At 41.7% G+C, this 23,399-nt stretch overlaps 2 protein-coding genes and 1 long non-coding RNA gene across 4 annotated transcripts in view; 2 read left to right on the plus strand and 1 right to left on the minus strand.

Annotated features, from left to right (window-relative positions):
• LOC132460630 (NACHT, LRR and PYD domains-containing protein 3-like) overlaps positions 1 to 23,399 on the minus strand; it is a 521,671-nt gene that overhangs the window by 410,319 nt on the left and 87,953 nt on the right. The gene's annotated exons all lie outside the window — the stretch shown is intronic.
• Positions 1,482 to 23,399, plus strand: part of LOC132461216 (uncharacterized) — a 61,478-nt gene continuing 39,560 nt past the window's right edge. Inside the window, exons 1-2 of one of the 2 annotated variants that reach the window (XR_009526552.1) lie at positions 1,482 to 1,970; positions 2,204 to 2,265. This is a non-coding gene — a long non-coding RNA (uncharacterized LOC132461216). The remainder of the gene's footprint in view (positions 1,971 to 2,203; positions 2,266 to 23,399) is intronic. The other variant, XR_009526551.1, reaches the window with a different exon arrangement.
• On the plus strand, positions 14,993 to 22,132 carry LOC132461112 (uncharacterized). The gene is made up of 5 exons (XM_060056158.1): positions 14,993 to 15,038; positions 15,266 to 15,352; positions 17,116 to 17,321; positions 19,797 to 19,887; positions 20,211 to 22,132. Exons 1-5 carry the CDS (start codon positions 14,993 to 14,995, stop codon positions 20,429 to 20,431), a joined length of 651 nt encoding a protein of 216 aa, XP_059912141.1. The 3' UTR covers positions 20,432 to 22,132.

Consider the following 23,399-nt stretch of genomic DNA (forward strand, 5'->3'; position numbering starts at 1 on the left):
TGAGCATACTGTTTGAATATCCATGGTATGAGATGAAAAGTAGCGAAGTTGTGTTGTAGTTTACATTTTTGTTCTTAATTTCCTTAGTAACTTCCATCATGCCACGGAGAACTCCCCTGCAGGATGCCACTAATCACATCCTTGCAGGAAGAGACAAGAATTCAATGTTAGAAATCAAATATATTAATCCAGTTAAAGGTGAGTGACTTTGCCATACTGTACAGGGTTACACGTCACTGGTTCTTGAATTGATATTGTGACCAGTGGTTTTCAGTCTATGACTATTGTACAAACATCAATATAAATGAAAGTTGTTAATAGTATTTAAATAATATCTTAGTTAATAGTTGGCCTGTCTGTTGCTGTATTCTACACTTGGACATGTATTCATTATTGTACATGAGGAATTGAAAAAAAAAAGCACAACGTTGCATTGTAGCAATTTATAGGAATAATTCAGTTTTATGTGATTATTTGCAGTGCTGAGTTGTATCCAATGGATAGTCTGCTACCCCTGTTACTCTAATAAGGTTGTGTCTGCAGGTCGTGGAATCTTCACTTTAGCTGTTTTCAATCAAGGAGACTTTGTGGCCGAGTATAGAGGGGAGCTCATTGATGCAGCCGAAGCTGAACATAGACGTAAACTGTACCACAATGCATGTTCGATCTTCATGTTTGACTTCACATGGAAGCAGAAGACATGGTGGTAGGTTCAGAATGACTAATACTGTATGTTTAGATTACTGTAGTGAGAAGTCAGGATTTCTGAAGTAAAGATCTCATGTTGTACATTAACTTGCATCAACTGTGCATCAAACATCTATACTAGTATTGGATATTGGCATTAGTGTACTGTAGTTGCTTACAAATTAATGTACAATTCAAAATTGTCACTATAAACGTCTGATTAGTGCATGATGTTTGTACATTTGCAGCATTGATGGAGCACTTGAAGATGGGTCATTTGGACGACTGGTAAACGATGAGCACAAGGCACCAAATTGCAGAATGAAGTTGATCGAAGCAGATGGGAAGCCACATCTCTGCCTTTTTGCACTGAAGGAAATTATGGCAGGAACTGAAATCACTTATGACTATGGTGGGAAAGAATGGCCCTGGCGTAAAGAGGTGGGTCATTTAGATTTATTTCCCCTATGAATTGGTGTCGAGGTTTAAAAATATAGCCTATAGTTTGACATCTTGATAAAAATGAACAATAACACAATCGTGTAATTGATGTCCAAGTTCACATGTGCATTTTTCTGTTTAACTTGTTTAGACACAACTCAGTGGTGCAAGCTTCCCTTCTGGCCAACACTCCGTTGCAGAGCTTAGTGACCACGCCCATGACTTGGAACCCGATGTTTTCTCTACAGACTTATTCAGAGGTGAGTCCCTGCTTGAAGAAACAATGCCTGGTACGTACTAGGGTCTTGCAAGGCACTGTGCATTCATGTCCTGTCCTTTCAATAAAAGTCCAAAGGACAGTGTCCTTGCATACCATGAGGTTGTCTGTGTTACAAACTGTCCTCACATAACATGAATATTCCCCTGTCTCACATACAGATGTAGAAACTACAGCACTTGCTTGTAAAGTGGCTAGTTAAGGAATATCGTTTTTTTCTCTTTAATACACATTCTTACTTGTGGCATCAATATGTACCTATATGGTGCATTGTCAGCTGTTTCCTGCGGCTTGATGCTGAAATTTGTTATGCAGTGACATGCCTCCCTTATCCAAAATGATTGCTAAATCTTATTAAATATTCTGTCTTTGCACATACTGTATGGAGTATTCCCATCTGTACCAGTTGATGCCTGTTAATCTTTGCATATTGCTGTTCATTATTTTTAGGTGCACTGTGTCAGCGGTCAAAGTGGCACTTCTTCTGCGAAAGAGGGGATTGGAGAAGTTGGTGTCCAGCACCAGGAGGTGTCATCCCCTGTGTTCTCAGCAGACCTTGCCAGTGGTCAGTTACAGTTTTGAGTAAATGTTGTTAACTTCTGGCAATGCATGTCATGCCTGCTAAGTGGGTTGCAGCATGAATAATATGGCGATATCAGGCCATTTTTCTATGTCTTGATGGACATTTTGAGTAGAATATCATCTGTCAGGGATGTGAGTTGAGTATGTTATGCCTATATGTGGTTTTATGACTTGAGGAAAGTCGAGCACTGAATCTCCCTTTGTTCTCTTGTACAGAGACCGAATCAAGATCAGGGTGTCAATCATCCAGAGCTGCGCCAAATGACTCTGCTTGTGAGGTGAGTTTGAATTTACCTGTGTTTTGAAATTGCCCAATGGTTAGTGTGGGGAAAAACGGTCTGTCTAGCTACTGAACCAGATAAAATGAGACGGAGAGGTAATAAAGTCTATCGGCACGAGGACCTTGGATTTATTAACCCTCATAAGGTGTTCGGGTCTGTGGGACCCGTTTTCAGTTTTTAGCTTTATAAAAGTGATACAAATAATTATTATTTTGAACTAAGATTCATTGGCTTTGGCTCATTTTCTGTGAGGAACATGAATCAGAAAACATTTTCAATGACCCCCCCCTGTATACCCCCCCATCACATTTATATTACACACAGGGTGTTCGGGTCCAGTGGACCCGGAGCTAGTTTAAGTGTGGAAATCATAGGTTCTGTGCACCCTCATTTTCCCTTCTTCCTCTCTGTGTGTGTGTGTGTGTGTGTGTGTGTGTGTGTGTGTGTGTGTGTGTGTGTGTGTGTGTGTGTGTGTGTGTGTGTGTGTGTGTGTGTGTGTGTGTGTGTGTGTGTGTGTGAGAGAGAGAGAGAGAGGGGGAAAGAGAGAGGGGGAAAGAGTAAAGCAGGTGAATGGGCCCTTGGTGTGAGCACCCACAGTGTGCACCCACTGTTCCCACACAAGGTTGCAAAATTGGAGCACCCAACACTATCAAGCTTGGGGACCTGACACTATAAAAAAGCTCTGTCAGCGTGGTTCCATACCACAACTGATCAAGATGGCAAAGCAATTCTCTGTTCAGACTGCCTTACAGCTGATATTTGATATTTGAAGAGACAGAGGGTTTTGATGGTGATGCAGAGGAAATAGTTTCGGAAAGCGAGGATAAAATTTCAGAGTTTGAAGAGGAGGATGAGCATCAGCCAGCTCCGAAACGTAAAAGAGCCTCAGGACTAGCCCTTCAGCAGCCAGGACAAGCCTGCGAGCAGCAAGCCCCAGGACCATCCCGTGAGCAGGCAGGACCAGCCCGCAAGCAGCCAGCCCCAGGACCATCCCGTGGGCAGCCAGGACCAGCCCGCGAGCAGCCAACCCCAGGACCAACCCGCGAGCAGCCAACCCCAGGACCAACCCGCAAGCAGCCAGCCCCAGGAACAACCCGCAAGCAGCCAGCCCCAGGACCATCCCGTGAGCAGCCAGGACCAGCCCGCGAGCAGCCAACCCCAGGACCAACCCGCGAGCAGCCAACCCCAGGACCAACCCGCAAGCAGCCAGCCCCAGGACCAACCCGCAAGCAGCCAGCCCCAGGAACAACCCGCGAGCAGCCAGCCCCAGGAACAAGCCGCGAGCAGCCAGGCCCAGGAACAACCCGCAAGCAGCCAGCCCCAGGAACAACCCGCAAGCAGCGGACCAGCCCGTCAGCCAAAAAGAAACGCTGTGAAATGTGTGGACCCATGATGGACAGAAAAACACAATATACATGCAACCAGTGCAAAAAATACATATGCAATACACGCACAGTGAGACTCTGCCCCTCATGTGTGGTATAGTCTGATATACGTATAATGGCCGTGTTCAAAGGCTTTAATGTGTTGTTCAGACAGATGTTATTGAGTATGTTTCAATTTCTAATGATGTTGATTATTTCCCAGTTATGCCTGTTTTATGAGGCATTTCCTTATTTTGTTGCATTTTAATGCAAAAAGAAACAAAAACGAGTGGCACCTCTATTCATAAATGTGATTTAACAAAGGTAAAGTGAACAAATTTAAAATATGTGTTGTTTATATTACTTGCAATTGGGATGAAGTAACCATCTGGTGAGTATTTTAAAAAAAAAGCTTGAGTATGTTGAATTAAAAGGCAATGGGTCCACCAGACCCAGCAGCACCTCCTGTGTAACAAAAACACGAACACCCTATGAGGGTTAAGTAAAGTGGCAACGGTTATACAGAGTCATAAAGCGTGAGAAATCGAATATGTCTAAGTCCCTAATCAGCGCTGATGGTTCGTCTGGAGCTTCGCCTCCGTGGAAGGTCTGCTTCAGAAGAAGATGAAGAGTCCCTGTGTGATGCAGTCTTATGCTGTATCCTCCTCTCGATGAGGTGTGTGCGTTTGAGATGTGTGCGGTTCTGTGTGTTTTGGCTCCCAGGCCCTGAGAGAGCTTCGTAACGGGGAGAGTTCCTCGTGTCTCCGGTGTGATAAATTAAAACGGGGAGTGCCCCCCTGAAATGTCTCGTGTGTGATAATTTAATGTGGCTCTCAGGCCCCTGGTGTGGGCAGAGGTATCTCTTGGTTCCTCCTAACGGGGAAGAGCTCTCAAAATGTCTCCTGTGTGATAAATTAATGTGGCTCTCCCGTTCTGGAGATGATACTGGTGCATTGTCTGAGTGTCCACCATCTGCCTGCCTGGGAGATGGGGCCTTCAGCTCCGGCCTTGACCTGACTATATATTATCATGTTTGTGTTGTTGGGTTAGAGCAAGAGTTGACTATATTATAATGTGTCCATGTGATGTGCTCATCAGGCTAGGGTAGGAGTTAGCTATATTTATAATGTACATGTGATGTACTCAGCAGGTTTTTTTTCCCAACATTAGCTGTGATGTTCCATGGAACACAATTTTCAGTGTTTTAGTAAACATCTTGCAGCTACAGTGGAAATGTCCTCTATTCAGTATGGATGGTTTTACTAACCATGGTGTCCCCCCAACACTGTTTTTTTTCTGAGTGTGCCATACACTGGGAGTTCAATAATGGAAATATCTTCTATTCAGTATGGATGGTTTTACTAACCATGGTGTCCTCTCAACGCAGTTTTTTTTCTGAGTGTGCCATACACAATAATGTTCAATAATGCAAGACTTAGAGTTTGATCAAGAATGTCATTGCATACCTTTGCATACAGACAGTGTCCTTGCATACCTTGAGTTTGTCTGTGTTACAAACACGTGCACAGATTTTTCCAGGGGTTTTCCAGATAGTCCAGGGTTAATCAACCTATTTCCTTGCAGTTTGAGGTTATGTAGTGCTGTGGCTAGGAAGAAGAGAATAATCAGTTTCCTTGCCCCTATCAATTAGTTACCTGCTGTTTTGATAGTGGTCTGTTTTGTAGAATTTTTTTTTATTTTTTATATTATATGGGTAACTAGGCTGCTTCAGACCAACCCTTTTGACACTTGCGCCGTGACGCAAGTGTCATTTATCCGCCGGTAAAATAGCGATAGCGCCGTAGAACCGCCCACAAAGCTACTTGCGCTTTGCGCTTCCCACTTGCGTTTCAGACCGTTAAAATAGGGCCCTTAGTGTTAAGCAAAGCCATTGATTGGTAGAGATCCCTGTTGCCATTTCTTTTTTTTTTTTTTTTATTACAAATAATAGAAGTTAAGCAGGGTAAATCTAAATTTGGCTTTGGACACAGGTTCCGAAACTAGATGTGTTTGTGTTTTTTAAATGCCAGATGAAGGTTTACTTCATTATTTAGAGGAATTGTCTCCTTTGCCATCATCACAAGAGAAGCATATCTTTCTCTTTTGTGTGTGTGATCAGTGACACCCCAACAGTTAGCTAAACATAAGTCACAGGAATTGAATAGATATGCTTCTATGTTATAAAAGTAACTTCTTTCCCCCTTTTCATCTCTCCTGATGGATTTGTAGAAAAGTTGGTGTGAAAGAAAAACAATTAATGATATAATTTGTGTGTGTGTATTTATTTCATGTTTTGAATTTTTTTGTCACAGTGTACAATCCATAAGCTGGTTTTTTAATCGGTGAGGATTGACCAATGCTGGATATGCCATTCACCTTTCACATCTTTCAGATGGCACGGTGTAAGATGCAAACGTAAGTGTGTTATTCATCTTCTCCTAATTAATGCATTTCTCAGTATAAGTAGTTTCATTTCATGCCATCGGTCAGTTCCAGACTCACACCTATAAAGCATAAAAACATTTTGATTGAATATTTTATCAGTTCATACCATTGCGGTGGAAAACACTGGAGTAGTAGATACTATGATGTACCAGTCAAGTGAGTTTGCAAATTGAGGCACATGGCAGATAACCGAGAGCATACCTCCAAACTAGTCGCCTTTTGGCAAATTTTACCGGTTTGAAATTAAAATAGGCCATTTACATGAAGCAAATTAGTTTTTTTATTGGGGGGTCAGCGAGTCGGAGAAGCCGCATCACAAATCTGTCAGGCAGGGTTTCCTAATGCCTGGAGACTTTCGCCTTTGGATGTTGAATAAGTCCTTAATTCCTTTGTTATTATCTTTTATATTATTAGGCTATCTATATTGTCCTATTGTTCTTTGTTGATTAGACTTAGACCTAAGTTAGGCTACAACCTTAAATCCTCGCAAATGTTTCGTTCTTTCACGAGGTTCGCTGCAGCTCAGCTAAATCTGTCTTTCATGGACTTTATTAATTTGCGTGACTCCGAAATAAAATTACAACTCATAGATGAGTTGTTTTCAATGTTAACGCAATCGCACAATAAGCGAAATACCACTGTTTGAATTGTTGTATAGACAAATTCCAACAAGCTCATATTTGCGACGTTACCAATGCAAATAACACAGTTCTTTGTTTGATGCGCTACGTGAACATAGGGCAATGTTTGTGCTTCTTCGTCAGCATTATTAAAGATTAGCTTGGCTGAAAAGCATAATGCACACGTTTCATTATGTCTACGTTTCATTATGTCTAAGTGAGTATCAACACAAAGAAAATGCCCTCAAGTCCGTGGTGCGCTCAGGTCATTGATGAAGTCATTTTGTAATTACACATATGCTCACAAACTTCGATGATGATGTAAAACCCTTCGACTTTCAACTTTTTCTAACTTTGTGCCTTCCAATAAGTAACTGGGTCTATCTTTACGCATCTGATAATAGATAGAGTGGGCTTTTCAAGTGGACTTCAAATTTAGTTTGACTAATTGAGATGATAAATATACTGTATATAAAAGGTCATGATGAACAAAAATTTCAGGCCTAATAAATCCAGAACAAATTCAATAGCTCCACCAAGCAATTGGCAATCCAAATGCTTGTAGGTGTCTCCACACCTTTCCAATTACTTTCCTTTTATTCTAACAAGCCTTATTAATTAATGTAGGATAAACATTTCAGCATTTCTGTTCCACATTAGACCATTCTGCCAGAAATCTTTGGGCCAAGGATGCATTCTGAAACATAGCCTATATGGCCTCACACCTTGCACATTATGCATTAAAAAAAGAATCAGTGTTTGGTCAGGTCAGGCTACTAATGTGTCTGTTTTTACAGTAACAATTTATAATCAGAATCTCAAATCTCTTGATTGTTAGGACGATGCCATATGTCATATTTATAAGTTTAATTCTGTTTGTATCTGTCTAGAAATACCATCAGAATGCACCATTTGAACCTTCATCGTAATTTTTCAAAACATTCTGTTTTTCATTCTGAAATCACTTTATGCTTCAGTTTTCAGTTCACTGTATGCTTATGTTTAGTAGTGTTAGTGAATTTAATGTGTGATGTGTGGGATCACTACATACTTTTTTAACTGACTTTGAACGGGTAATGTAAAGGCTCTGCCACTCCAGTGAATTCTACCTTAATGGTCAAACCTGTGTACTTTTTGTCTATATGGAACATTTTAGCCATCACTCAAACTGTGCATTTGTACGGAACAGTTCATTTGGTAGCATTTCTTAATTGTGTATGTTTCATTAGTGTGAAGCTTATGCCAATTGCATACTCATTTTCTTATTAAATGGAATATCAATTGTTGTCTAATGCTGTGGTTTGTCTAATTTTGTCTGTGAAGAATGCCGTGGTGTGTGGCACAAAATCTGCCTCCAGAAATCCTCAGAAGACTGGGATATATCAGATGTAAGTACATTGAAGTATAATATGCTTAATATCAATATGATGGCTCTTAGCAGTTTGTTTTTGACATCCATCCTTCCCATGTGTATTTCTGTTGTTTAAAATATGCTGTATTTAATTAATTAATGAATTTAATAATACTTTACAGGATGATGTCTCATCCGATGATGAGTACATCCCAGATTCTGTATCGGATTCAGAAAAATCAGGAACAGAGGGGAGTGTCGAGTTGGCTGTACCATCCAAGAAGTCCCATACCAATACACCTGATTTAGCTACTTTTGCTGAACTGGCCCCCGAACCAGAACCAGAAAGCTCAGAGTCTGTATCGGATTCAAAAAGCTCGGGAACAGAGTTGAGTGTCGAGTTGCCTGAACCATCCAAGAAGTCCCATACCAATATGCCTGATTTCGATACTCTTGCTGAACCAGACCCCGAACCAGAACCAGAAAGCTCAGAGTCATACCTGCAGAAAACAAAAGATGCAAGTACCAAAAAGGGTACTGTGGATATTCTTGGCCAATGTAAATCCCCAACCAAATCAGGAAAATTCCTTAAAAGCCAAGTCAATTATTGTTTTGTATGTGAAAAACCTCAAACAAAATTTGCACGTCATCTTGAGAAGCATGTAAATGAAAACGCTGAAATCGCACAGGCACTCCAGTTCCCCAAATCATCTAAGGACAGAAAGGTTCTTCTTGAGAAATTCCGAAACCTTGGCAACTTCAAGCATAACTCAACTGTTAAAACCACAGGGTCAGGCTGTCTTAAAGTGAAAAGGAGTTCCAAACAGAGAAGCAGGCCTGAGACGTATGATTACTGCTTGTACTGTAAGGGTATGTTATCCAGAAAAGAACTTTCTCGACATATGAAAAGATGTGCTCTAAGACCCGAGAATAATGTCGAAGAGGGACCTGAGTGGAGACAGAGAGTCAGTAGTATAGCATCTGCTCAATCTACAATGTCCCAGCCAATTTCAAGTGAACTGTGGTCATTGCTGGGCAAAATGCACAAGGATGATGTGTCCACTGCAATAAGGAATGATCATTATCTCATGCAGTTTGCACAGTCACTCTTTAATAAGCATGGGAGTGACATAGCAAAGCATGAGTATATAAGACAGAAAGTAAGGGAACTTGGGAGATTACTTGTGACTTTGCGCCACACAACTAGAATCCATAACATGGAAGAGGCAATAAAACCAGGCAACTTCTTTACTCTTACTAGTGCTGTCAAGAGAGTTTCAGGTTTTGATCCCCAAAACAACTCATTCAAAGCCCCAAGTTTGGCCCTTAAAATTGGGCATTCTCTCAGAAAGATAAGTGACCTCATCATGTGTTGTGCCCTCATGGATGAGGACCAAGAGGGGATCGATTCCATCAAGAGGTTTCATGCACTTCATGGAACAAAGTGGTCTGAATTAGTTTCCCATTCTGCCTTATCAAACCTGAGTGAGGCAAAATACAATAAGAGCTCCAGGCTTCCACTGGCCAAAGACGTTCAGAAGCTGCAGTTATATCTTGGTCAGCAAGTAGAATTGGCTAAGGAGAAACTAGCCGATAACCCAACAGCAGGCACTTATGTATGAAGGTATTATTGTAGCAAAAGTCTTTAGCACCTGTAACTGCAGAATTTGAATGCGTACACTAAAGTCACAGTAAATTTGAAGTCGTATATATTTATTTTGCATGTGTACTCTAAAGTCACAAATGTGTAACAGTACATTTGTAGTCGTAAAAAAAATATATATATTTTTTATACCATTGTAAACACAAAATAGGGTCTACAAGTACGCTAATCTGTGTTACAGGTGCACAAATCTTTTTGCTACAATTATTGCAGTGCAGTTGGTGCAAAACAAATTCGCACACCCGTGTTTAATAATCTGAGAACATGCCCAAAAGGTGTGGATTCGTAAACCCAAATTTGAACTAATGCATCAGAAGTTTCACATCTGTGAAAAATGTCCTCATAAATAAAATGATAAAGAACCCTATGTTAATTCAGCATTTTAATGAGCGAGCACGAATTCGTTTTACAACTGCTCGAATCTGCTCCTGCAAGTCTCAGCTGTGGGGTTTTTTGCAGGTAGTTTTGCAACACGCCTTGGTGGTAAATGTGTAGCAAAAGTATTCGTATCCGCAGCCAGGCCAGATTTCGTCCGTGGGCGGGACAAATAGTTCCGCCCATAATTTCCTTATCCAATGAAAATCGCCGGCAGGGATGCGTTTCTCAAGTTACACCGGGACCCACCGCGTGCCAGCCATCTTTCCGCGGGATACTTTTTTTTTCTGGAGAAGTGAAGAGGGCGTCCGACTGAACAGAGGTGGGTATCCTACATTATGTTAAATGAAATGACTTTGTTCAAGTGAATTCCCCCCAAAGTATTGCATTAACATGCCGCAAATGTCCTTCAATGTATTTTAATGGTCGCCATAACATAAGTTCAGAAATGTCTTTGATGCGGCGCCGCCAGTGTGAAGTTGCCCAAAAAAAGATTTAAAAAATAGTTTGAATCTCCCAAATGATTAGAAAATGTTTTAAGCGTTGGTTTGAACCGGTAAAATGACAATTTGCTACGCGATCGCCAGATAGATAGGCTACTCATGCTTGTCGATTGAGCACTTGACGAAGCCTCGGGAAGGCCACTGCCGCATGGCCTTTGGCACTTTTGAATTGGTCTGAAATAATATGCCAGTTGGCATGCAGCAATCCACCTTGACATGACCAGCGCGAGTTTATCTGAGAAGGCAACCTTATAGTCGGAAGATATGCTGACCAAATTAATACATTTTATTGTTCTTTTCTCTCCTTCTTTACATAGAGAATGGATCGAGCGTCAGGAAGTTCTCGTGTAAGTTCTTATTTTGAATGCATAATATACTTCTTGTGCAAGCAACAGGACTTAATAGAAATAGCATGTGTCTCAACAGCAATATAGTGGCTACGGTGACTAGTTATACACCAGTTATACCCGTGCGTATGTCCTTTACCAACCCCACTCTCACTCTTTCTATATAGCCTGTGTTTGAAATTTCAAATAATGCTATCCAAAATGTACATGACTATCTAACCATATCTTTCAAAAATAGCCTGAAGAACACACTATTGAGGCAGCAGTGAGGAATCTGTTAAGCTGCATCAGGAGCGAGAGGGCCTCACCAGCACCTCATGCTGCCCCACTGGTTCCAACTCCTGCTGCCCCACTGGTTCCAACTCCTGCTGCCCCACTGGTTCCAGCTCCTGTTGCCCCACTGGTTCCTCAAGCTGTTCGGCAGACATCCCAGATGGCCTTGCAGAGGTAATTTCAATGCCTTGTCTTTTTATATCCAAATTTACAGTATAAGTGATAGCTTATTATTTAACCTGGGTCCTGCATTCATTTTACTGTCCTCTGTAGCTAATTTTGAACCTTTACTTGGTTCCGTTGACGGTGAAGTGGGACTTCGGTTGATTATGCGTTGAATTATGCGATCGCATAATCACGTTTTTCTGGAGGGACTGTTTATCAGATATAGAGACTATGTCAAGCCTGCTTGACATAGTCTCTATATGGTTCTTTCTAAAAGTAGTCTGAGTTCTTGTAAAATGTAATATTAAATATATGCCAAATATCTGTCTATGGTTTACTTTAGAAATTTCCCAGCTGCCTTTGGTTGCGGCGGGAAAAGAAAACGTAAAACAGTTCAACCACCACCGACATCTGTGAAATATATGGAGCTGCAAGTTTGTCTATTGGAAGGCAACAAAGAGCATATACCCAAAGATGAAATCGTCCTCCTGCAGGCAGGTCTCGGCAGGAGGACTGTGAACATCAGTGAGAATGCCGACCATGAAGATGTAAGCTATTAGTTACTATGAGTATCATTGACGTTTTTATTGGTCGGTCGGTCTGTCTGTCTGTCTGTCTGTCTGTCGCCAGAGTGTCGTCCGTCCGTCCGTCCGTATAGATTCCATAACTTTGTATCCTATCTTTGGTGTGATTTCAAGCACTATGATTGGAAAAAAAGGATTGTTTTAGTGGCTTTACAATGTCTACATGACAACTTTAATCTTCTACAGATCAGCAGAGCCCTTCAGGAGGAATACCCCAAAATGAGGGGACTATGTGGGGGGTGGCTTTTAAAAAAGGCTGCAGGTGAGATGATAATTTCGTTATGTAATTACCTACTGCTCTTCTCCTATGCTAGCTCCTCTGATACTAATATAATGCTCCATTGATGAGTGGTCATGGTCACCCCAACCAGCATTGAACCTGGGTTTCAAGTGTACCCAACATGACACTTGATCACATTGCCAGTGCGCCAGGCACAGTATGGTAGACAGACTGAATACTCAACTCTAGTGACGAGGCACTCCATACAATTGGACACTTCCAATCTTTCAACAGTCTAATGTACTGCTTTCACTGGTAAGGGTTATGATTTACAATGCTTCTGATTCATATCTTTCATATCGCCTGGCAAGAAATCCTTTGGGTTTCACCGTGGAACTTTCATCAAAGTGAAAGCACATGGCATGACACTGTCATGAACATCACATACACTTCATTAGTATGATTGGTATTAATGACTGTTGTCATTAAGTGTTATTTGTTTTTTGTTAACCATCAGTCATAAGTATCAATAAAGTGTATTAGAAGTTCATGAACGACGTCATGTCATAGTTAAGATGGTATCATGGCATCCTTATGTAGGTACCTTCAAATGAAGTGTAACCAAATGTTTTATTGAAGTGTTTCTGGTGGTGAAGTATGCCTTTCTGGAAACTAAAAAAAAATATTTTTTTAAAGACATATTCTGTAAAGTTTTTTGTTTTGGTTGCATCGCGGAATGTATGCTCTGGGATTACCTTGCATACATTTTGGAATTTTGTGTGAATGCGCAACAGTTGTCAGATGAGCATACTCCTGGTTTAAGGTTACTGTTGTGGCCAATGAGTAATTATTTATTATTTTTCAAACATTCAGTTATGCCGCCACAAATTCATAATTAGCTGCCTTGTACTATTCCTGTCCTGGAAAGTTTTTTGCAGGCCCTCACGCTGCTGATTTTTAAGTGTTTAATTCAGAAACCAGTAATGTTCATTTGTACCCTGTCAATCAGTTCCCCTTACAAAGTGGTTTGAATTCTAATCTATTAAATTGTATTATATTTTGTCAAGGTGGCAGTGGCAAGAGAAAAATTACATCCCTACCCCAGGGGACACAGGGGTACACGGGGAAGATCCTAAAAACATCATCCAACAGCGGAAAGTATGTTTTGTATATAGTACCGCTCCAGGAGAGCCTGGATCTGAGACCTTTGGCACATACTGCTGTGGAATTCCATAAGATGCCAAAACACCCCTGCATGGCATGTAGGAGTGAGATTCCCCTTCCGCTCCTTCCACACCATATCAAATTATGCAATGTAAGTCTTTTTTTTTTGTGTTGTTTTTACACTTACGTATGCCGCGTTACGCTATGGTGCAAAGTCCTTTTTACTTTTGTATTATTTCAGAAAGATGAGCCCGACCTTATTGATGACGATGACGAAGACGACGCCGAAGACACAGCAGCCGCCAAAGACGTTAATGATGACGTCATTGCAATGGTAAGCTTCCACTGATGTTTTAGTTTCATACGTAATAATACAATTCAGGAAAATAATACATATCGTTGTTTGATTGCAATACATCAGCATTACTGGCAACATTACTTTGTTTAATCATATACTTATTTAAGACCCTTTGTCTCTTAGCAATCATGTCCAATTTGTGGGCAGGACTTTGCTGTTGACTACTTGCCTACTCATGCAGCATGGTGTGATGAAAGGTATTGCAGGCTGGAGTACGAGAAATGTCATGATTCAGTATATGGCTTTGCCCATGTAATTGTACATTTTACTGTATTTCTGTGTCACTTTTTGGGTTGTTTATTGAGGTTCTATGTGGTTGCATGTTTCCTACAATTGATGTAACAACACAAGAAAATTTGGAATCGATAACAATATCATTGACATTCCACATTTCTTGATACCTAATCGATATCCTAGCTTTTAGTGTCAAGTGTCATGTAGCTGCAAAGTACATAGATTGAAATTGCCAGAAAAGATTTAGAGGATCCACGTAGCATCTGAAGTATTACATATAAACAAAACACGCTACCCACCGTATTTTAATGCTTTGAATACTTAGAAAAGCATAGCAATCTTTATGAATGTTGGTATTGGTACTTTTTTCCTTAGTATCGGGTCTTGTGACATCCCTAGTGTGCACATTTATTTATACTTTTCCATCTATCTCTACATGATAAGGCCAATGCCTTCATGCTCCACCCAGCCTCAACTCCAGGACAGAGCTGAAGGAGTGCAGGACAGAGCTGAAGGTGTGCAGGACAGAGCTGAAGGAGTGCAGGACAGACCTGAAGGAGTGGATGATGGTGGTGAGATACATTTTTCTACATTTTACAGTTTCAGTGAATATGATTTACCCCAATGTAGAATTGCTATGAATCTATTTTTTTCTTCCATTGTCAGCCTGGAGGAACATTGCTGATGTTGGTATGGCGGCTGATCATTTCAGACAGGCACTTTTGGTGTCCAAAGAAGACGAGCGAAATTTAAAGGTCAAACTGGACATGGCCGAAGATGAGCTGGACAGAGAAGGCCAGATAATTAACTTTTACAAGACCCCAAACATTGACTGGGCAAGACCTTTTCATGCCAAATTACAAGGTCAGAATCAGAATGTGTTTTATTGTAATTGCATCTAAAATACAACAAAAAACACATACTCACAATAAAAGCAATTAAGGGTTGATGTAGATAGAATTTAATGTGTTTAGAGACCTTTAGTTGCCGTCGACAGACAAAGTCATTTGTTGATATCTGAAAATTCCCCTACATTGTCAATGTTCCGCCCCATCCCAATGGCTAAAAACAGGGATAACAATAATGAACAATGGACCCATTTTGGTAAGCATGGCACACTGGTTTGGGCCAGACGTTTCAACATTGTAACACCCACCTCAAAAGCTCTGGGAGCTGAATGATCTGAGAATCACTCTAGTGAAAAAGGGATAATTTACAGACTTTAGAAGAATGGAAGATGTGCATGGCCTGCAGGAAAGCTCACTTCTAATTACATTTGTTGCCAAGGACGAGGACTGTCCTATTTATAAAACTAATCCTTGTGTTTTCAGGGGATGTAGCTATTGGAAATGGGGTGGCAAGGCACTTCCTGAGCCTGGTCATCCACAAGCTCAAGCATGGCTTTGCTATCGATGTTGGTAAGTTCTAGGTTCTCTAGAAGAGTTTGCATTTGTTGGTATCTTGCGAGCATTTCATGGTTCAGTAATTATTGGTTTTAATGTGTAATGCATTAATTCATTTGAAATGTAATATCTTCCCCCATATTCTCTTCATGCCAAAGAGAACTTGCTTTTCTGGATTGACCCAATGATATATAAAAGTATCAGTAAACACTGGCCTTCTGTATGTATTTTTTTCTTTAGGAAACTCATGTGGTGCCATGCTTTTTGAGGGCCAGTCGGATCACCTTGTCCCCTCAACTTCAAAGATATTTATGCAAAATGACATGTTCATAATGGCTGGGCGGATGATAGGGCATGCCTTTCTTCATAGTGGCCCGCGCCTGACAGGCCTTAGCCCGGCCGTGCTACATGTTTTGGCTGGTGGCACCCCACAAACGGCCACCATTGCCCTTGAAGACATTAATGATATTGATGTTCGAGAAACCATTGGACCAGTAAGTAAAGGGGAGTGCACAATGCATACATTGGTTTACTGTTGTCAGGTCTTTACTGTGCTGGCAAATGCCAGAGTGCTTGTCAATCTTATTTGAGATACACAATGTGTTTGGAGAAGTAAACTGAACTTCGAGGGACCAATTTGTAATATATTGATATAAAATGTTGCTGACTTCATACTTTTTCTGTCCAAGCTTTATGAAGTCTGTGAGAGCAACAATGGGAACCTCACAACTCTATCTGTGGAGCAAAGGGATGCCATAAATAAACTCGCTGTGGAAATGGACTACTCAATTTTGAAAGAGACCAACCGCTGTTGGCTGCTGCATAATCTCCTTCAGGATGCAGTAAGTCCACATTTACAGCAATGTTGTACAGCACTGTTGTTCAATGTATGAAACCTAATTTAGACTTGTGTATACATCTTCGGACACTGGTCTTTGATACGTTTGCAGTTGTCTGGAGTATAACACTATGTATACCACTATGTATCTTAAGTATCTGCACCAGCATAATCATGGTATCCAAATAGTCTATCCACCAAGCAAACTGATATTTAAATCCAAAAGGTTTTGTAATGTAGAGCTGTTCAAAGTTCACCCCCATATCCTCAAGCAGGTGTTGCGAAACGTGAATGCACATGCACAGTCGTTCCTTATGGAAAGGCCATTATGGACAGCGATTCTAGGTTCATCACAGATGGGCCGTACGGTGAAAATTAAAAAATGTACATCATCCGGATAGTCCTTATCTGAGTGGATTACTTTTAAGGTTAGCGATTTATGGTAGAGCAATGTGAACCAGTCTAGATGTAAAGGTCCTATGACATGCTGATTTTTTTGGTGCTTTTACATAGGCCTTAGTGGTCCCCTTATACTGTATCTGAAGTCTCTTTGCATGCAAGGTTGGTGCGTGGTTAGTGCATGGTTGTAGAAGCATAACCGAATCTTAAGCCTTTCCAGGAACACCAAGATGGAAATGCCCCTATAATTGTTGCAGAAACCTTTCAAATGTTTGCCAATGTAATATATTTTCCAGAGCCCAGCAGGATTTTCTCTCTGTGCTGTATTGTATGTTGATATGAGCCTGGATTTGTTTCCACTATGCGTGTATTAGCAGTTCATCATGCAAAACATAACAGTGATTCTAAGTCAGATGTTCCTGAATGCAGTTGATGCTTCTGAATGACTGTTGAATATGTAGGGAAAATGTCTTAACCTACGGTTCCTCTCATACTGAGCAGTATTAAAACATTTCAGTTGGGTAAAAATAACCTGTCTCAGGACGGTCTAGGGTGAGGGTGCGTCATCCAAAAGCATTAAGCCTTCACAAACTCTTATCTTTTAAGGTTTTTGGACGGATTAAAGAACAGCTGAAGCAGATCAAGCAAGGTCTGAAAGAGACCTATGTTCTGGACTTGTTGGAGGCAAGACCTGATGCCATCACACAAGTGTTCCCATCCGAGGCCGAGGCTACCTGCAGTCCTGAGGTAATAACTCTTATTTTCCTACTCATATGTAATATTACAATTACTATTTCATTACAGATGTATTAAGTGCTAATATTCATCTTGCTTACCTTCCTGGACCTGCTGCTTTTTAGATATATGTGGGCAGAAGGCGTTGTTGTCTGGGAGGGAGGGGAGGGTGTAAGACACTTTAATGTGTCTTAAGTGGAAGGCAGGGGGAGGGGTTATTGGGGTTATTGTTATTGTTGTTATATATTTATTAATATTTCCTACTGTATTCTATTTATTTATTTAAAGGTCCCATGACATGCTATTTTATGTATTCTTTAATATAGGTATTAGTGGGCAACTAACACAGTATTCAAAGACGTTCCCTAAATTCAGCCGTGGTGCAGAGTTACAGCCACTCCGAGCCAGTCGCACATTGAGCTTCCCCCAAATGCGCTGTTTCGGTGGGCGTGTCAAGGAGGAGGGTGGGGGTGTGGCCCTGAGCAGCTTGCAGCCACCATGCGCTCTGTTTACAGTGGATGTATCGCAATGGCGAGCCGCACACAGCCTTTAGCCGTGTTCTGTAAATATTCTAGAACACACGGGAGTCCTGGAGCTCTATATCTAAATATGATCATATAGCCTACACAGATATCTATATCATATAATATATATTATCACGGCCAAAAGCTGTGTGAGCCGATATTATGAATCTCAAACGACCGCGTTGGGTTCTCCGACGTTCCTGGTTCTTCAACGTCCACATCAATGTGAATACACACACTGTAACGCAAGTGTTTCTTGTCGGTTCTTTGACGTGTCTTGTATTTCCACAACGAGACTGTCGTGGGGGTTATCTGAGCCATGGTTGAGAAGGAATTGGGGGAAAGGAACTTTGATTTGACTCGCTGAAGTAGCCTACATGAACTGCGACATGCCGCCGGTTGCCGCGAGGCACCATCGCCCGGCAGCGGGCAGCCGGCAGCAGGCAGCGCGCGGTTCAGTCGACTTCAGGTTGATGTGAAAGTGGAAGAACCAGAGACGTCGCAGAACCCGACAAAGTCGTTTGTGATTCATAATATCGTCTGGAGGCGCACACAATATGTTATATGATATAGATATCTATGTATATGATATTATTTAGATATAGAGCTCCAGGACTGTAACGCAAGTGTTGTACACTTCCTTGTTATTTGGATAACCGTTCTGCTGTTGGTGTGACGTCGGACTCTCGTATCTGGTATTTCTACAACGAGACTCGTATTGGGGGTTATCTCAGCCAAGGTTGAGAATGAATTGGGGGAAGGAACTTTGGCTTTGACTCCCTCAAGAACATGAACCACGACAAGGAGGAGAAAGGGATCTTTGCCGGGCAGCGCTTATGCACCTCCGCCGGTGGTCCCTCAGCGGGGCTCAAGCGGGAGACATTCGCCACCAACAATCCCTTTCTCCTCCATGTCGTGGTTCATGTTCTTGAGGGAGTCAAAGCCAAAGTTCCTTCCCCCCAATTCATTCTCAACCTTGGCTGAGATAACCCCCAATACGAGTCTCGTTGTAGAAATACCAGACGTGTTATGCGCCATCACACCAACAGCAGAACGGTTATCCAAATAACAAGGAAGTGTACAACACTTGCGTTACAGTCCTGGAGCTCTATATCTAAATAATATCATATGATACATAGATATCTATATCATATAACATATTGTGTGCGCCTCCAGACGATATTATGAATCACAAACGACTTTGTCGGGTTCTGCGACGTCTCTGGTTCTTCCACATCAACCTGAAGTCGACTGAACCGCGCGCTGCCTGCGGCCGGCTGCCTGCTGCCGGGCGATGGTGCCTCGCGGCAACCGGCGGCATGTCGCAGTTCATGTACTTCAGCGAGTCAAACCAAAGTTCCTTTCCCCCAATTCCTTCTCAACCATGGCTTAGATAACCCCCGCGACAGTCTCGTTGTGGAAATACAAGACACGTCAAAGAACCGACAAGAAACACTTGCGTTACAGTGTGTGTATTCACACACACACATACACACACACACACACACACACACACATGTGGCGCTCGCACGGTCGAGTCTCATTGGCAGGCCAACGTCTCTGGGCGGGCCAGGCAGAGTAAGGGGAGGAGCTGAGATTCCTCATGACGTCATGAGCACAGATTTCCAAATCAGCGCGCTTGAGCCTCCGTTTTTTCAAAGGCGAGCAGAACAGCTAGTGCTCGTTTTACACCAAACGCAAGTTTTAGCCACTGGGGGACCATAGGCAGGCTAGGGGAACTCATATTTATGTTAGAAAACCTCATAAATTGAGATTTTCATGTCATGGGACCTTTAAAGAAAAAGCACTGAACAAGATCTGCACCTTAATTTCGTTGTGTAAATACTTTGTATTTAACCCAATGACAAATAAAGATTCTATTCTATTAATAACTTCTTTTTATGAACAACATAATCTAAACGGTAGTAAGTAATGCTCATTCTGTTTTCTTGGGTTGTTATAGGTTGTTCTAGACTTTATTCAGTGGCCTCAGGAAGATGATGGCCAGGAACCCAAAAAAATCAAAGAGTTCCTAATGCAATTCATCAGCACAAGTATGATTACAGCATGTTGATGTCGATGTTCTAACCACATTATAAATTTAATGAAATGCCACACCAGGAGCCAAATCTGTAGAGTACTGTTAGTGGTATGTGTCATTAGCATACTGTCTCCTGCAACGCTGTCCAGTGTCCTGCAAGACACTAGGTGAGTTGCGTAACTGCACCAAAGACAGATGACTGAGAGGCGCCACATTTTTCACCCCTACTGTTTTGACGATATGTACAAGTCAGACCCCATTGAAGAAATTATGACTGGAATGATGCAATGAGTTATAAAGGAATTTGTGTTTTATTCTTCTGTTTTTAATATGCAGTCTCCCAGGACAAGCTTAAACAGCTCGTCAAGTTCTGGGTGGGCTGGGAGATCCCAATGACCGAAATGAAGGTGGAGGTGGTGGATAGCAACAATTATCCCAGGGCATCCACGTGCTTCCGCACACTCCGTCTTCCATCACACTACCAGACCTACGATGACTTTAGGCAAAGTCTAGAAATGTGCCTTGGCACCAGTGAGTTTGGATTCGGGTTAATTTAACGTCAGAAATACTCATTCAAGTGCTGTTGCACACATGTTAAAATGACTCACATTTGCTGCGTTGATTGTTTACTGTTATAGTCATTGTTATATTTCCATTGTTATATTGTAATACTACTGATTCCTGCGCTGTTGTGCACCTTTTTCTGTATTCCACCAAATATCCCTTTTTCTAATGTGAAGTTTGTTTTATTTTGCATGGGTCATGCGCCCTCAGCGCCTGAGAGGCCAAAAAAGGCTCAGAGCCTTTTTAGAACATTAATAAATGTAAATTCCCATTGTCTCCTTCGCACATTCTTACTGAGTCCAGGCCGGTTACATACAGTAGTAGTGTATATATAGCAAAGTTATTTATTTATTGATGCTTTATAGTTTATTTGATGCTACTGCCGAATGGTTATTTTAATTTGAATATATTGTCCTAGAAACTGATGACAATATCGAGTGTTGAATAATCTCAATTACTTGTGGTGGTTGTAGGCTGTATGTGTGCGACAGTGAGTGTGGTGGTGTTTAAAGGACGGGTGTGGAAGAGGCTAGGAGGTAATCACAGTATACGCACTACAAAAAACTAGACTTCACCACTGCATTCTTGTCACACCATTCCACAAACCTATCAACATTACTTTGATCGAGTGTAGTCAGAATACTTGATTATCCGTTCCTGAGGGTCAGTCGATTTTTAACATTTGGACCGTCAATTTTTTTTTCCATTCAAATGAACAAGCATCAACGGACGGAACTAATGTAGGACACCTCGAAGGGAATTATCCCGCTTATACCATGGTCACTTGCCAAAGAAAATAAATTAAGACCATTCATTTATATTTTCATGCGTTTTAATCCAAATATAAGTTTGTGTGTGTGATTCTCAGATCACTCATGAAATTAGGGTACATACATAATCTTATATATACCCTAAGGTTTGCATGTACTGCACTGCAGCCATGTATATGTCCACCCCCATGCATGTGGACGGTGCCAGTGGGTCCACTGCTGCATGAAGTCCCGCAAGTTCCTCAGGCCTGAGAGGGTAGTCACTCTCGGGCACATGGACACCACAGTCGGGATCCGGAATGAGGCCACTGTCCTCCCAGTCAATGTGAGGAATGTGTAAATCCTACAGGAAAAGTTGTACATCAGCTAAAGTGAACCGAAACAAACTTGCTAGGGTTTAGATTTAGCTCAGCTAGCAAGTATGGTCGACACACCTTGAAAGCCGCCTGCATGCGCCCAGAATATTATATTCATTATTATATGTTAGCCATGCTAATTATTAATGCAATTATTATAATAACTGTAAGATAATGTTGACAAAGAGCATTTGACAGATATATACCTCATCAACTTGGTCTTCGGAGGAGTGGTATTGGCCTAAGAACCACAGTTGATTGGGAGTGCGATTTCCCTCTGTTGACAGAGGGTGATTGTCCCAGCCATCCCTGAATTCATCCAGTCTGGCTTGCAAACGTGGAATGAACACATAGTGACAACAGAAGAGGTTGAGATTGCTAGACAGATCCAGCAGGCCATCCTCCTCTGCCTGGTGCAGGGCAGTGTAGAAAAAGCATGTCACTGCTGTGAAGACATCCCGCCAGAGCCTTTCAATTCTGTTTAAAGCACATGAAGTCAAAGTCAGCTTAAGTTTTTAATAACAGCATCATTTCCTATTATCACAGCATAGTGATAAAAGAGCAGTTGGTTTTAAGGTATCGACAAATTACACAGATTTTTTAATTAAATCTCACCACCCACATGGACATGAGATGCCATGCACTGCACTGTACTCAGTGTGTCTGTGTGTGTGTGCTTGTAGGCTTTTGCACATGAGCTGGCTCATTTACCGCTGATTGTGGACGCTTTTCCCAGCAATAAAGCTGCCTCTTTCTGCTCCTCGTGCTTCAAACATCAGTCGGGCCACATCAATATTCTCGACCCCTTGGTCTCCCCTCACCCTAGGCTAATGAATGGGACAGAGTAGTTAAAGATAAAGCCATTCATGCTATAAAAATTAAGGAGGATGTGAATATGTTTCTACAAGGACAACTTACCTTTGAGGCAAACCAAATCTCTCTACCGCTTCGGTGAAGAAGGTCAGGTTTGTTGCTGCCTTGTTGTTGTTTGCAGCATTCAAGTACATTATCTAAGAGTAGGATACACATGGGGTACAATCAATCTATAGGTCAGTCGATGGTAATGCATTTTCTGGATACATTTTCTTTAGTTTGCAATACATATTTCCAGATTAGTAAGATAATAATAACAAAAATCGAATCGTCTAATAATAACTTAATAAACAGGTATAATTAAAAGTAAAATCAAATGATAATGACCTTCCTTGAGAATCCATCAACACCGCCAAAAATCACAATGTTGTACCTAAGTTGAGAGATAGAAAAGGGAGTAACAATCTTATTTCATAGATTGTGAATCACAACAACAAAGGGGCTGTATTTGAAAACACAACCAACCTGATTAGCTTGTGGTTGGTGTCAATATGCACCAGTGATCTGGGCCCTGGAACTGAGTATGTCCTGCGAACTACACAACCCAACTGTGTCATTCGCGAGACAATCCCGGCTGTGTCTACTCGATGCATCGATGCCCGTACACGATTCCACTGAACTCTTTGTCCTCTTGCTGTTAGCAGGCCAATCATACTTCTGTACCCAGCATTTGGGTTTCTTGAAAGGATTTCGCGAACAAGATCATCGAGCTCAGCATCGCTCATCTGACTGTACATCTCTCTCACAGAAAGATCCCAGTCAGCCATGCGCCTGTGCATGGTCGCCCTTGATGCCCCAAACAGTCGCGCAATGCAGCTTACATTCTGTCCCATCTCCAGAAGCTCGATCACATGGTCCCGGTCAATTATGAAACGGGGGCGGCCAGCATTACCCATCTCCATGCGAACGATCCTCTGAGTGGGATTTCTGAAGGAGACTAGACGGTGCAGCTCAACAAAAGC

Source organism: Gadus macrocephalus, chromosome 7 (assembly GCF_031168955.1).
Source record: "Gadus macrocephalus chromosome 7, ASM3116895v1".
Classification (NCBI taxonomy): Eukaryota; Metazoa; Chordata; class Actinopteri; order Gadiformes; family Gadidae; genus Gadus; species Gadus macrocephalus.

Excerpts from the sequence above, each read along its gene's own strand:
- LOC132461112 (XM_060056158.1), top strand. The coding sequence starts at position 14,993 with ATGGCTAAAAACAGGGATAACAATAATGAACAATGGACCCATTTTG. Across the intron at positions 17,322-19,796 it reads AGGCTACCTGCAGTCCTGAG|GTTGTTCTAGACTTTATTCA; the intron begins GTAATAACTCTT and ends GGGTTGTTATAG. Across the intron at positions 19,888-20,210 it reads AATGCAATTCATCAGCACAA|TCTCCCAGGACAAGCTTAAA; the intron begins GTATGATTACAG and ends TTTAATATGCAG.